We start from the raw sequence: 15462 nt of genomic DNA, 5'->3' as shown, positions 1-15462 counted from the left end.
GTTAACCACGAAAGGCTGGATAGGTGGAGCCATCTCGAGGCCCAAAAAAGAACCTGGAAAGCAGGAAATGTATTCTATTTCTCCGCTGATGCTCATTCACAATAGCTACATTGCATCACCTCTGCGTACACCTGAATGCTTTACACGCCAAAACACACAAATATATATCTAACTGAGACCCACGAATGAGCATGACTGAAGCGTGCATCCTGGGGCACCTCTGCTGTGCTGCTTGGAAAGGCGTCCATTTCAAAATCACTGTTCTGCAGAAGGTCGATCGAAGCAAAAATAATTCGCGACGTCGCGAATCGCGGGATTTCCAAGCTTCAGACTATCATATTGAACCCGAGTCGGCACTTTGTACGGCGACGACAGCAATGCAGGTGAGAAGGCATGACTGAATGTGTCCGCCTAGCAAACGAAATGTTTGCGGAGCAGCTGAGCCCGACCTCCCCTCTTTTCTGTGTAGAAGTGGTCAGCTGTGGTGTGATCTGGAGGTGACCGCGAGGTAGCACCAATGCTGGTGCTTCCAGCGCTGAAAATGGTGGGATTGCCGGCAGTTCTGAATAGTGCTAGATACCAGTAATATAAATAAATAAAAATGATAGTTACCAATCCCTCAGTTGAGTTTTAGGTCGCAAATCGGTGCTACGGGGTCTATAGTTACTTGCTGACGCAAAAATCTTGGCATGAGTTAACTTGATGTCAGTGCTCCTTTAAAGGCTGTTTGGAAAGGGATAATATCTGGGGTTTCACCCACCAAGACCACGATATGATTATAAGACTCTCCATAGAAGAGGGCTCCAAAAATCCATACCGTGTTGCGTTCTTTAACGTGCACCGACATCGCACAGTACATGGGCCTTCGGTATTTCACTTTCATTGAACTATACGACCCCCACGGCTGGGATCAAACAAGCAACCTCCAGGTCAGCGGTCGAGCACTTTAACCGCTGCTTTGCTGCGGCAAGTTTGAAAAAGAAAGCCCTACATTTCACAAGGCGCTGCTTGACACGCTCGGAGGCTTCATAAGCCACATGTTTGAAATGCCAAAGATATGCGATATATGTCAGGCATATGGAAAAAGAAAACGAAAATGAGATACACAAGCTAAGCAGTAGTTTCCTTGACTACACTCTGGTTGATCGATTTCCACTTTGGCGCAATTTTCAAATGGTACACTCGAAAGGACTCTACATGGGGGATTGCTTCATAAGGAACCAGACTCACCACTGAACACAAAATCCATCTGGAAGGGTGAATGGAGCCCGTCGTGCATTCCAAGACCCATGAAGAGAGTCTCGGGACCACAGTCGTCGCTGTAGCTGCCACAGAGGGCACCCAGAGTTCCAGAATCGAGCCCCGAACACGACGAAAATGCGCCCAAAGCATAGCGACGTGTCATATAATAGTTGACCTCTAACACTGCCCGGGTAGTCTTGTTAGATTGCGTAACCTGCCACAAAACAAGACATTCATGAAGCAAGAGCACATTAAACACCTTCACATAGCACATCACTAGTTTCCACTGAAAGTAAACACTAACAATTCCACACAGTAAACTACAACCAGTGGCAGAAGGAAGAAGGGGAACAGCACCTCTTCAAATTCACATCCCCTAATGAAAAGATCTTTACTCCAGTCAGACTGTGTCATAATATAGATTTACAAAAAGAAAATAAAAATGATGAAAACTGCCCACAATTGTCAGCTCTAAATATCTTATTCGACATAGTCCAGTGCGATTATAAGGCAAGAAAGCTGTGTTGGCTCGTGGAAACTCACTCAACAAAATTTGCTAGCATAATATTTTATTTTTATCTACAGTACCTTACAGAGCCCTCGAGGGGCATTGTGTAATGCGGGCGGCACAAATAATATGTTAGAAAAATATATATAGTGTTGAGAAGCTTACGAACCCTGAAATTGGTCGAACTCTCAGCTGCCTTCTAGTGGGCCTACCCAAGAAGGATGCCGCTCGCGCTGGGAGCTGAACTTGGCCGCATGGGGGATGGGGAACGACGTCGTGGAGACGGTGACCTACGAGAAGATGAAGCTAGGCGAGTTGGCGGTGGCATAGACGGCGTTTCGTCGTGATAGGTACGCCTAATCTGGCCAGCAACAGACGATGAGATATGGGGCGTCTGTACGCGAGTGCAATAACGTGCTACGTGGCCGACGCAACCGCAGGCAAAGCAAATGGGCCGGTTGTCGGGTGCGCGCCATCGGTTCGTCAGGGTATGTCTTGTCCAAGACGCAAGAGTTGATGGACGGAACGGTGGCGGGAAAGGCTGCAGGGGGTGCTGGAGCTGAGTCTGAGAGGCCACGTGAACATACGTAGCCGGCATACCCGCTGCAAAGGATAGAGGTCGTGCGGCAGCTTCGGCGTAAGTGAGTGGGGCGGGCACTTGAACGACTGGAGGCGGCCTGGCGACCACTTGGGCGTAACTTGGGGGCGCAGGGGCCGGAAGCTGTTGTGGGTGGTACGCAGGCATGACCTCCGCTATTTCCTGCTCAATTGCTCGGCGGATGGGTGGAAGAATGGTAGTGGCCGATTGTTGAGCAGCCGGTGGGTGGGAAAAGGGCAGGAGAGAGAACTGCCGTGCGATTTCCTCACGTATGAAGGACTTGAGGTCTGCCAGCAGTGCCACCTGATCACATCTCGCCTCCAAGCCAGCAAGCCCTGCATCTCGTGGTGTAGATCGACGGGTCATCGAACGCTACCGGCGGAGCTCCTCGTAGCTCTGGCACAGCGTGATGACCTCAGCTACTGTGCCTGGGTTTCTGGCAAGCAGCATCGTGAAGGCATCATCGTCAATGCCCTTCATGACGTTCCGGATCTTGTCCGATTCGGACATGCTGTTGTTAGATTTCTTGCACAGGTCCAGGACATCTTCAATGTAACTGGTGAATGATTAACCGGCCTGCTGAGCACGTTTGCGTAAGTGCTGCTCGGCTTGCAGCTTACGAACGGCAGGGCGGCCAAAAACGGTGATAGCGGTCTTGAAATCAGACCAGGTTGCGAAATCGGATGTGTGGTTGTTATACCACATGCCGGCCACACCCGCGAGGTAGAAAACCAGGTTGCCGAGTTTACCTGCCTCGTCCCAATGATTGGGGACGCTGCCGCGTTCGTACATGGCGAGCCAGTCCTCGACGTCGGCGCCATCCGCGCCGATGAAGACAGGAGGGTCGCGGATGCGGGGGACACCGGAACATGGTGTCGGCGCAGGAGGAAGCATTTGCTGAGCGGCGTCTTGGTGCATGATAGAAGGCACGGTACGGGATCTAAGCTCCAAGGGCATCGAATGCGAACCGAAGATGTTTGAAGGGCACAGCACCTCCACCAAATTGTTAAGGCGTTTATTAGCCGGCGCACAGCGAGCATGCACAATGGCGACAGTAACAACCAAGCACGGGCTCCCAGCGCGAGCGGCATCCTTTGTTGGGTAGACCCACTAGAAGGCACCTGAGAGTTCGACCAATTTCAGGGTTCGTAAGCTTCTCTACAATACATATCTACACATACATAGGCAAATATTGAATATAATAGGAAATGCAGTTCAACTTATGAACATGTAAACAAAATACATACTAGAAAAGTGAGTTACAGTATGTGAAGGTAAAATACAAAAAATATTATTAGCATAATTTTTAGTATATAGCCACACAGGCCAGTGCTGAACATTGCCAGGTTACGGTATAAAGAGATTATTTTTGAAGGATGCGCAAAAAACTTCAAGGAAATGTGAGTTAACATGAAGAAAGAGAAAGCAGCAAGGTGTCCATGTAACCCTGATTGTGTTGCACTTTGCTTTTAACCCTGAACAGATCCACTTTGCAGAAGTTAACCGCATATGCAAAAACTCAAAAAAGGTGTTTTTTCTCCTCCTCTCCTTCCCCTCCACCAAGGGAATTGAAGCTCTCTAAATGTTTACAAGTTCTGGCTTTCAACTTTTAAACAAGCTTTCTAAATAAAGACTGCTGGTTTACCTCCACCCACTTCAACACTAAGAAAACAAGGGGTAATTGTTTGTACAAGAGGGGAAGAATATCGAGAACAAAGAACCAAAGATTTGATGTTCAGATGGTATTAGTGCATATAGTTAGAAAGATTGGAACACAAAAAACAACGTACCTCAAGAAAATCTTCTTGGTGAGGAGAACATGTCACCATGCAGAATACACGTGCCAGGTTGAAGAAACAAGACGGGCAATTCATGATGAGTGCACGCATTACTTCAAGATTTGTACCAAGGGCAGTAACCTGATCATTGTCGCAACAAAATTCTTTCCCCTGACCTGCAAACAGAACATGGATGCTTTCATAGTTTTTGATATACAAGGCAGAAAAGTCTAAAGACTTTCATAGATTTTCTTATTACGAGCTTATTTACTTAAAAAAAAACTCCTCCAACTTTCTCAATGCTCCTCAATTGTGCACAGTTTCTGGGAATGATGTGAATTAGCTAAGAGTTCATACAACAATTAAAGCATCACAACATCAACATATGCCACTGTGTAATGAAATAGATAAGTGACCTAACTCTTTCTGATGATTTTCAACATCTCTTGCGGTCATCAAATACTTAAAGGAGTACTCGCACAGATTTTAAGTATTTTGGGATTGTTGCTCCTCACAAGAACACGGGTTTTGAAAACCCTATAATGAGTATCATGCCTGGGAATGTATTATGTATATTTTTTAATACCACTATCATAAAAACACTCATTAAGTTTCAATATTGATCTGGAAGGTAGGGGGGGGGGGGCTTTTTTGTGACGTGTCATGGCAGTGCAATGTCACGGGAAGAGAGCAATTCACAACGTCTGCCATCTGCTCATGATACACATCAACAATGAGTGCACCGTCTCCAGTGACCCCCGACAGTGATGTTTGCTATTTAGGCTGCACGCAGCAAGCGCAATTCGTGAACTCAGTGGAACTATATTGACTTTTTGAGATAATGCACATTGCAGTGCGACTGGCTTGCTCATGGTCAGCAATGAAAACTTTAAAACCAAGGAAAATACTCTGTAGTGCTGGCCGACCCCAGTGTGTGCAGTGTTCACACTGCATACGAAGGAGACGAAAATTGTCCCTTTCGTAATGTCTTAAAATTGTGTCAGAGCACCTTTAATATGCAGACAAAATCTACATGTATGAAAATAGTCTCACAACTCTCAATGCTACCTACGAGCAGCTGTGAGCGTTGTGAATAAGATGCCACAGCAAGTCAGTAAATAAATTGAGTCGGTAAACTAACAAAAAAGGCCATATAACATATGAAGTATAAATATAGGGAGCCCTCTATGGTTTAGAATGTCACCACTTCTGCCCACTGGCCCTGGTATATCAACAGACATTATCTGTACTTTTAGGTCAACAGAAGACTTTCCTGCTAACTGCACGGGGTAGTAGAATTGGATGGGATGATTTTAGTTAAATTAACATAAACAAATTGGAATCATTTCATGCGAGGCAGGGTAAATTAGAGATCAATGGGAGAGGCCTTCGTCCTGCAATGGACACAAAAAAAAAAAGCTAATGATGATGATAGTTTTACGACGACATCGTGATGGCAGTGGCACCGCATGTTTCAGGTAGTTCGAAGCAGCAGACTGACCTGATACCAAATCTGGACAAATTCCCTTGAGAACTTCCATGGACTTGTCACTGACAGCTTTGGGAGGACCATTGTCGACACAGGGCATGGGCTTTTCTGTCAATGGGTCCGTTCCGCAGGCACCCCTCATGACACATTGTGATCCAGCAGCATCGGCCAACGTCTGCACGAGAAACGGGAAGAAAGTGGCCAAAAATAAACTGGCTAGGTACAACACTGCCGACACCAAAGTGGAACCCCTTTATAGGAGACACGCAACGGTGAACGTCTCTGGTCCCTTTCATGAGATGTCTTTTACAAGCAGGGTACCATGTTCTCATTTTCTGTTTGAACGCTACTTCGATGCAAAACATTGGTGTCTTACTCCCATTTGTCTCTCACATCAGTGTCTCTTATACAGGCATTCAACTGTACTGCCAGAAACAAAAATTTTGAATTAGGTAATGTAATGCTTTCATTCATAGTAAGGCATCTCATAATTTTTAGCTTTTGTGAGAATTTCTCTTCATGCAAATGCTGAAAAATTGCAGGTTCACTATGTCAAGCATAGTCTGCTTAAATCACCCCACTGCTGTCTTTTCAAACCAACACATCTCAACTGTACCAGCTTCTTTTCAGAAAATCGAGCACCTGAGTTACTTAAGAACATCAAAAATAACAAAACGGTGATGCCATGTAAAACTTTTAACAGCCTTGCACTGTAAACAGCCAAACTTCGAAGGCCAAGAGTCATTTTCATTCATACTGATACATTAAAGAAGTTACTCATAACAATACATTTGATCAAGTCCCTGCCTAAACAATTAGACTCGGAGTGCAATACTACAATGTATAGACTCCAGAGCGCAATACTACAATGTAGTGTGTATGAAGGAAAAATGCTGTGCCCACGGCAACGAGGCCAAACTTTCTGAAGTAAAGGCCACTTTAGGGGGCATCTCACCAATTTTAGTATTGCACTCTTCATAAAAAAACATACCTTGTAATGAATGATTAATTACACTTAATTTATGCTATGACAATTGGCATTGAAATGTTTATAACTACATTCACACTTTCATATCCCAGAAAAAAAAATGTCTTGGCAGCCATCAATGAGCCTATAAAGATGTCAGTAATGCAACCACGACTAAGTTGTACTAAGGAACTATATTTTCAGGAAGATGAATGGTGGTATTCTTCATCCCCACCCTTGGGCAACATTTATGCTGGTCAAGCCTGTTGCTCCTACTATAGACAAGTGCTCAGCAAGGCAGAGGAAAATAATTTTGGGGGGTTTAACCACTACATGATTATGAGACGCCGTACTGAAGGGCTCTGGGTATTTCGACCACCTGGGGTTCCTTAACGTGCACCTCAAAGGGGAAAAAAAGTTGATAGCAAGATTTCTTCGTAACTTCCACAAGAGTCTCATGGCACCTTGGATTATGACACTGTCCCTTTTGGTTTACTTAAATGCTTACATATAAATGAATCTTCCCGTTGCATTTTCACTGAACCAGAGACACTACTAGCCAAACCTGGTAATTTTTTTATGATTAAAATATATACTAAACTAAAACAGCCCGAGTTATATAAATAGTCTTCCTACGTTCACTAGTGTAGCTGGGGGGAGGGGTGCTTCAACCACCCAATGTTTAAATTTTGCATGTGCATATATACATGCACACATTTAAATAAACACACAAACATGCACAAAGGCTGGTTAAGAACCACCCACACTCTCCCTTCCCCGCCCCAGATAAAATTCTGGCTACACTAATGATTATGTACACGTATGTCTTTGTTCCCAGTAAGAGCCCAATTTCCATGGCATATGCAGATCGTGTAGTTTCCCCTTTTCTAAATTGTGAAGTACAGAAATTACTGCTCTTGAATGTAGCTTTTGCCAATTTTCGTGACATATTTCAGCTCCCCAAAAATTAAAAAAACAATTTTAAATATCCATCCTAATACTATAAACAAGTTTATTTCTGTACCTTTAATAGAAGCCTAGTAAAGTAAGAAAAAAAACTTGGAAGGGAGGGTGTAATGAAAGTAAAAAACTAACAGCAGTGACGGCTAATATGTTCATTTATCGACCATAACTTGCAGTCGTGGCTTAACCAAATGTTAATGGATGCAAAAAAGCTCCATGCGTTTCAAGGAGTCCCAAAACAAAGCAGAGATCAAAATTCAGTTATGTTGCAGCGGTGCAAAAGTCTACAATGAACATGCATCTGGGAGAATTTTATAAAATTGTGCAGTAATAGCGGAGTAGCATGGGTTCAATGGTCTAATGCCTCATTCATTTTACTTTTTGCTTCGCTTTGTTGGTTCTTTGTTCATTGGCTCTTCTCTCCAAGTGCCCCTCCTAACCATGCGAAGAGGAAGAGCAGGCAGCACGCGTACATGCTAGCACAGATTATTGATTGTCACCATCTGCATTTTTTACAAGGGACGTCACGGCCAGCGCTGGCTATACTCTAAAGGCGTCGTCGAGAGGAGACAGAGATTGCTTCATTTCATTTTGTGGTTCGCCCACCAAGCGTAGCGCCACCACATGTTGAATGTGACGGCATTCTCAACTTGACTTGCATGTTCACTTGAAATGTTTTAAAACTATCCCAGCTGGTTTAGGAGCCCAGTAACTGGAAACATTTCAGCTCCAGTGTCCATTATCACCGCGGCATACCCACTGCACATGATGAGCAAAAAATGTCAAACACTAGAAACATATCCAAGCCCCTTAATTACAATCCCCTCCCCAAATTCCACCATGACAACAAGCCGCCTGATCAAACTCTCAACAAAAGGAATGCCTATAAGCTGCTTTTCTGTCCTTTGGAGTGGCGCATGCCGTTCACTGCTGCTTATCTGAGCTAATCATTGCTCTTGTCTTAGACCTTGGTCCAATGACTTGTTTGTTCGCATACAAGCTTGACACTGCAGAAGAGACACCCACTAGGCCACTTTCCTTCAGGAAAACCTTATCTTGCAATCTGTTCTTGAAGTGCTTTGGCAATACAACACATTCCGAAAGACTTTGGAAGCTGGTAAAAAAGCATCTCTCCCAGAGTCACTGTAACTCTCCAATACATGAATACAAAGAAACTTTAGGCCTGCACTTCCAACAATCATGGCTAATAGCTGTAACTAACTGAAGTGCCCAAGTTCCAAGAATACCTCGGCATAGAAATCACATATGAAGGAATAACTTGAAAATTCACATTCAGGGTAATTGAGATTTAGGCTAATCAAGAGCTAAAACTGTAGCCAGCGAAAAATATTTGAACAGATCATGAAGTCAAAATCAATCTAGTCTTACTCAAAGCTTTATCAGATTTCAAGTAAGCTGACAGGATGAGTTTAATTAAGTATTCATAATTGGAAAACTCTTACTAAAGCTGCTGAGTATACCAGTGAGTTGTAGTACAATATAATAACGTGAACTTCATTTGTTGCTATGAATCCAAGTAGGCATGAAATCTGTGGTAATAAGCCACAATTTTGTACGGAGGCATATCTTTTATTCAAGTTAAATTAAGTGTGGTACCCAAGGATTTCAATAGTATAAGCCACTTTTCACAGAGCGATATTTTAGGGCAAGCCTCCAGAAATGCCACGAACACATCACATGTATCTCAAACTGTTTCGCAATGCTCAGTACCAACATCGAAAAGGACTATCTGCAATTACCAGCAATGGTGCTCTATAGACGACAGTCATTTTTCAGCAGTAGTGCTTCCATTAAGCTATTACGCTTCATTATTGTAACACTCATATTTACAGTTCACACAGAGATTTGAAGAATCCACATAAGCCATTTACTCTTCCATTTGCCTAAACATAACACGACAACCACCGCAAGAGCTACAGTTCGTGTCAGCCACATAGCAACAGCCTGGGAGTAACTGTTCTCTGCACAAGTCACCTACGTCACACCAAACTTTACAGCCTTCAAAACAATGTCATTCTGATCTGGTTGGCCTCCGGTTCCTCTAAATCTGTTTTTCCGAACTCAAATTAAGTTCTTGTCATGTCACGTCAAACAATTTGCACTACCAGAGTCCTTCGATAACCTGGTACTACTAAATCGTTAGTGATCTCTTTGTCCGATCAATTAAGAAAGGACTTCACAGAAAGAAGAACAGTTGAAACTGACTATCTAAGTCAAATTTTTAAAGCAGTTCAGAAGAGAACACAAGATATGCGCAACCGGCCATAACAAGAGTAATCCGCCTCTACCGCTGGACAGCAGATTGGTGCAGCAGTTCCCACAGTCACCTCACAACAGTCCGATGCAGCAGCATCCAATATTTAAGGATCTACCAAACAGGGTACCGTACCACAAGAAACTGTCCCACGCCATCGCTACACTTCCTCTCTGAACAGCGCATCAGCTCAGCAGAAGAAGCAGCAGCCCAGAAAGGGTTTTGTAACTTAGGAGAACTTGCTGCCGAGATAGTTCATACATAACCTCGATTTGGTACATATCTTCAAAGCACTTAAGGGTCCAGGCTTTTCTCGAGTTCTACCAAGTTGACCACACATAGTCAAAAGTGGCTTTCTCGGGGCTTGCTGTGAAGTTTTTGTTATTCACATACCTTGCACACCAACCACGTGTGCAAAAAACAGGAGCTTTGCTTGTTTTACAAAACAAGGCCAGTGCAAGCTGACATGAACAGCATAAATCATGAGGCACACTGAGGTGGCAACAAGCCGCTTGCCAGCGTTGCATCACTTCGAGGCAATGTTCAGTTGCCAGTTACAACTGCTCACAAGACATCTGTAAATTTCAAGCATGAATAAATTATGAGGCATCCACTGCTTGTCTGCTGCTGATATCTGGCATCCAGCCAATGTCACAAATCAGAAAATCAGCCACAGCTGACGAACAAGCGCTTATGCTAGGCACATGTAGTATCACTTCCCAATTCATTCTGCATTTTTATCATGCATCCCATCACATGGCCAGTCCCAGAGATAATAGCAGTGCTCAATTGACAAAGGGTTGAGAAACAATGAAGAAAATCGTTGCAAAATTAATACCAAAGCCCTCAACGGATGTAGCGAATGGAACACGTGACCTCTTGTCGTGAAATGAGTTTGCGAGACAGTGCAAACATCAAGTGCAAAGGCCCGTTTTCAGACTTCAACAGACCTTCATACCTGGTCACATATGTACTCCTGAATGAAAAGGTCAGGAAACTCCAAGTACTAAGACTACCCTTTCACCTCAACCAGAGAAAGTATTTCTTTCTAAAGGTTTCTCATTTAGGAAGAGGACACTACTAAAGTCTAAATTTTTTGTAAGGTTATTTGTGCAAAGTGTTGACTTAAGCATTCTTTTCTTCAATACAAGGCTGCCAAAAGCATAAAAAAACCAAAAGATGCTGATACAATCAACATAAATAGGTGGTTTTAACAGTGTAGAACATTTAGCCCGGTCCATTTTTTTTTAACGACTTGCTGTTGCTGCAGAAGATGAAGCAAACTTAACATCTTGGCGATTATGCCCTGCCTTCACTGTGCTAAACTTACACAAGGTATACAAAAATCAAGGAATGGGGGTCAAATGCATTACGATTCGAAAGAAAACCATCCCCACACTAAACAAACTCAACCGGGGCCTGATCAAGAACGTAATAGTGATTGTCCACCAGCTCAAGTAATCAATAGCCGCAGCTGTTACGAAACAATCGGGAGCACTTGTATGTGATGCATTTCAACGACGGCACAAAAGCTATGGCAACAAGTCACGTAGAACAAGCAGGAGAAGCTTCACTGACAACAGCTGCTGAAAACCTGCGACATCATACACGCAGGTCATACCGTTGGGTCATACTGCAGAGAATTTAAATTACTCATTCAGGCAGCATATATGTGACATGCACAGAAACGGAAGGGCATCAATTGATCGCAAGAAATCAACTTTCCACTCACAAGCGCTGCGGTGCCGTCCGAAGACCTGATTATTATATTTCATCCATTGCTCAATGAAAGTCGTCCCTGATAGCGCGCGCGCCAAGCCGCAAATAATTCAACACGATGCGCACGCTGGGACAAACGGCGCTAGATATGGTGTACTCTACGCTTTTGTGAATAACCTACAGGCCCAAATGGCACGCTATTCTCCGAACGTGCAGCGAGTGTCTCTAACTTACACGAAAGAATATATAGAGCTGGCGCTCTGTAAACAAAAATTGTCTAAGACAGACTTCACCATGGAGATTTAGCACAGGTATTCCGTGGGTATGAATGGCGACGTAATGAACAAGCTCGGAAATACGAGGACGAAGAAATACGAGTAGCCGTCAACAAAAAGCGTTCGCATTTTTTTGTAAACTAGGAAAAGCATTCTGCGACGGAGCGAATGCACACGCCCCCCAAAAAATCATCTACTCAGCCCTCGTAAAACCGAACGAACTTTTATTACCATGGCGATGTGATCTAATAATGTGAAAGTACGGTAGCCTCCGTGTCGCTTTTTTGGCGGATCTGAAAATGAATGAAAATGCGAAACGGACTTACGCAGCAGGTAAACACTGCCAGGGCGCTGTAGGCGACGAGCAGACGCATTTTCCCGGTGTGTGCCAGCACAGCTGCGCAACTCGATTAACTGTCCCTGTCAGCACCCGCTGGACCACCTATGCCCAGTGAGGCACAACGAGCATAGCGCCGCTTGCGCCGACGTTATCGGAAAAGTTGATCACGCAGCTACTACTGATAACGCCAAACGCCCATCTCAAGTCCCCTTCCTCCGTCCAGTACGACGACGTGCGAATAGCTCTCACGCGCCGCTCCTCACGGGTTCGCAGAACTACACGTGATAATACGCGTCACATGACTCATCTAGCGATTGTTCTGCTGCCAAGCGGCAGCCGAGTGAAACGATATGAAGAAGGGGTGCTTCGCCGCCACGCGGCAACAAATTAACTGCGACAAGCGCACGATTGCTCCCATGCATTACCAGGCCACCACCTCTGATTAACGTTGCATGCAACCAAACCCGCATGCGATGACTACACCATCCGAGCTGCATACGATTATAGCCGAAGCGTTTTCTAGATAACGTCATTATTTCGTTTGACCATGCAGCCCTCCTTTTTTCCTGGTTTTTTTCGAGCATGAAATTCGCATGCACAATTAGTAATTACAGACAAACCACTTTCTTAGGGTGGTACAGCTTGGCTTTATTTGCTTCACTTTAAAATAGAAACACCCATGACAACATCTCAACAGGGGCACACATGTTTTTCCTCCTGAACTCTTTGCGGTGACATTGACACAGCAACCAAACATTGAGAAACAGGGTAACCAAAAATTGAGCCAGGAGCTTTTTCCCAGCCGGGGGCCAGCATGCGTGCTGTTGCTCTTCAGAGGCCCTGCCAAGCAGCCATAGTTATTTCTTCTTCTGGGCCTTCTCAGCTGCCTTGGTGACCTTGCCACCCGACGCCTCCTTGGGTTTGACAGACTTGATGACACCGACGGCGACCGTTTGCCTCATGTCACGGACAGCGAAGCGACCAAGGGGAGGAAAGTCGGTGAAGGTTTCGACGCACATAGGCTTTGAAGGTACCAGGTCAATGATCGCAGCATCGCCAGACTTGATGAACTTGGGGTTGTCTACGAATAGAGGCATAGAGAAAAACCAGGTGAGACTGCAATACCAAGTAGTGAATGTAGAGTTGTACAAACAAAAAAAAAAACAGGTTTGAAAATTTAAGAAACAGACAACCTAAACCTACCCTCGAGCTTCTTGCCAGAACGACGGTCACACTTTTCCTTGATCTCCCTGAACTTGCAGGCAATGTGGGCTGTGTGGCAGTCCAACACAGGCGTGTAGCCGTTAGCAATCTGGCCGGGATGGTTCAGCACAATAACCTGGGCAGTGAACTCCTCCGTGGACTTTGGTGGAGTGTCCTTCGAGTCTCCACACACATATCCTCGGCGCAGCTCCTTCACCGAGACGTTCTTGACGTTGAAGCCAACGTTGTCGCCGGGCACGGCCTCTGCGAGGGCCTCGTGGTGCATCTCCACAGACTTGACCTCAGTGGTCAGGTTGGCAGGGGCAAAGGTGACGACCATGCCGGGCTTGAGGACACCGGTCTCCACACGGCCGACGGGCACCGTGCCAATGCCACCAATCTTGTAGACGTCCTGCAGCGGAAGTCGGAGGGGTTTGTCCGTGGGCCTGGTTGGGGGCTCCATGGCGTCCAGGGCCTGCAGAAGGGTCTTGCCCTCAGACTTGCCAGACTTGCGCTCGATAGACCATCCCTTGTACCAGGGCATGTTCGTGCTTGGCTCGAGCATGTTGTCGCCGTTCCAGCCGGAGATGGGCACGAACGGAACCGTGGCGGGGTTGTAGCCGATCTTCTTGATGTAGGCGGACACTTCCTTCTGGATTTCCTCGAAACGAGACTGCGAGAACGGGGGCTCCGTGGTGTCCATCTTGTTCACGCCGACGATCATCTGTTTCACGCCCAGAGTGTAGGCCAGTAGTGCGTGCTCTCTAGTCTGGCCGTTTTTGGAGATACCGGCTTCGAACTCGCCGGTACCGGCAGCCACAATCAGCACAGCACAATCGGCCTGCATAGACAAAAACAGGCACGTTAGTCAAAGCTCCCAGAAAAACAAGTTCAATGACCCCCACCGGCCACAAAATCTGACAAGCAGGCTTACCTGCGACGTTCCAGTGATCATGTTCTTGATGAAATCACGATGTCCGGGAGCATCAATGACAGTCACGTAGTACTTGGGCGTCTCGAACTTCCAGAGGGTGATATCGATGGTGATACCACGTTCACGCTCGGCCTTCAGCTTGTCCAGCACCCAGGCGTACTTGAAGGAACCCTTGCCCATCTACAATACATCAAGAAGACACACCGGCGAAGAGTTAACGACCCGGGTCGACCACGCCGGCCGGCGTGCCGAGCAATATGGCGAACACGCGACGCCCGCACTCAAACGCAAGGGTTAGAAAACGCGGAAAAGAACTCTGCAAGCCACTGACCTCCTGGGCTTCCTTCTCGAACTTCTCAATGGTACGCTTGTCGATGCCACCGCATTTGTAGATCAAGTGTCCGGTAGTCGTGGACTTTCCGGAATCGACGTGGCCGATGACGACGATGTTAATGTGGGTCTTTTCCTTTCCCATGGTCGCGGTTTTTGCGTGTCCCTGTCTGCAAAGAAACGCACAACAGCCGCCGAAGCGGTGAACACAACTGTTAGCGGAGAGCCGGCGAAATCGACCGTCGAAGCGATCTACCAACCCACGCCCCGCAACACAGCCGGCGCCAGACAAAAGCACGTCGGAATGGCGTGCGGCCAAAATGGCGACCGAAGATTCATTACCACGAGGCGTCAAATACTAATTAATGACTAGTATTGCGTCCCGCGTGAAAGACCGATACCGTAAAACCAAATTCGCTCCAATCAAGTCACTTCTCGGAGGACTCCCAGCCCAGGCGAAAATAACTGCTCCGGCACGAATGCAAAGGGCCTACGGAGCGCCATGATAAACCGCTTCACCGGCTACCTCACAAACTCTGCAGTCTTTTAAACTCTATAAAACACATCGTACTGGTTAAAATGAGTATAGATGAAGTACGAGAAACAATTCGGCTACAATATCCTTACAAAATTTCTCGCGGATGACACTTCCGAACGCCAAAATCGTGCGGATGAAAAGCAGCCCGAACTTACCAACACAACCGACGGAGAACTAAGAGGAGGTGACGATGGGTCACGTGCTATATATTGACTTGCATCTGACGTCACTAAAAAACCAATATTTCTTTTAGTCCTTTTAAAAGTTACACATTTTTATATTGATAAAAATATTTAAGTATTT

The 15462-nt window shown here is 45.7% G+C and overlaps 2 protein-coding genes across 2 annotated transcripts in view; both read right to left on the bottom strand.

Annotated features, from left to right (window-relative positions):
- LOC119170532 (NPC intracellular cholesterol transporter 1-like) overlaps positions 1 to 12362 on the bottom strand; it is a 63766-nt gene extending 51404 nt beyond the window's left edge. Inside the window, exons 1-4 of the mRNA XM_037421719.2 lie at positions 12141 to 12362; positions 5628 to 5790; positions 4139 to 4302; positions 1231 to 1456 (exon numbers count right to left, since the gene is read on the bottom strand). Of these exons, the coding sequence (XP_037277616.2) occupies positions 1231 to 1456; positions 4139 to 4302; positions 5628 to 5790; positions 12141 to 12188 (601 nt within the window). The 5' untranslated portion in view covers positions 12189 to 12362. The remainder of the gene's footprint in view (positions 1 to 1230; positions 1457 to 4138; positions 4303 to 5627; positions 5791 to 12140) is intronic.
- A 415-nt stretch (positions 12363 to 12777) lies between these two features.
- LOC119170533 (elongation factor 1-alpha 1) lies at positions 12778 to 15394 on the bottom strand. Its single transcript, XM_037421720.2, has 5 exons — positions 15315 to 15394; positions 14623 to 14791; positions 14292 to 14471; positions 13358 to 14198; positions 12778 to 13235 (listed from the first exon to the last, which is right to left on the bottom strand). Exons 2-5 carry the CDS (start codon positions 14764 to 14766, stop codon positions 13012 to 13014), a joined length of 1389 nt encoding a protein of 462 aa, XP_037277617.1. The 5' UTR covers positions 14767 to 14791; positions 15315 to 15394; the 3' UTR covers positions 12778 to 13011.
- Positions 15395 to 15462: the final 68 nt, after the last annotated feature.

The sequence above is a fragment of the Rhipicephalus microplus genome, chromosome 2 (genome assembly GCF_043290135.1).
Source record: "Rhipicephalus microplus isolate Deutch F79 chromosome 2, USDA_Rmic, whole genome shotgun sequence".
Lineage (NCBI taxonomy): Eukaryota > Metazoa > Arthropoda > Arachnida > Ixodida > Ixodidae > Rhipicephalus > Rhipicephalus microplus.
The sequence above is the reverse complement of the archived record's forward strand: the minus strand, read 5'-3'. Positions and strand labels throughout refer to the sequence as shown.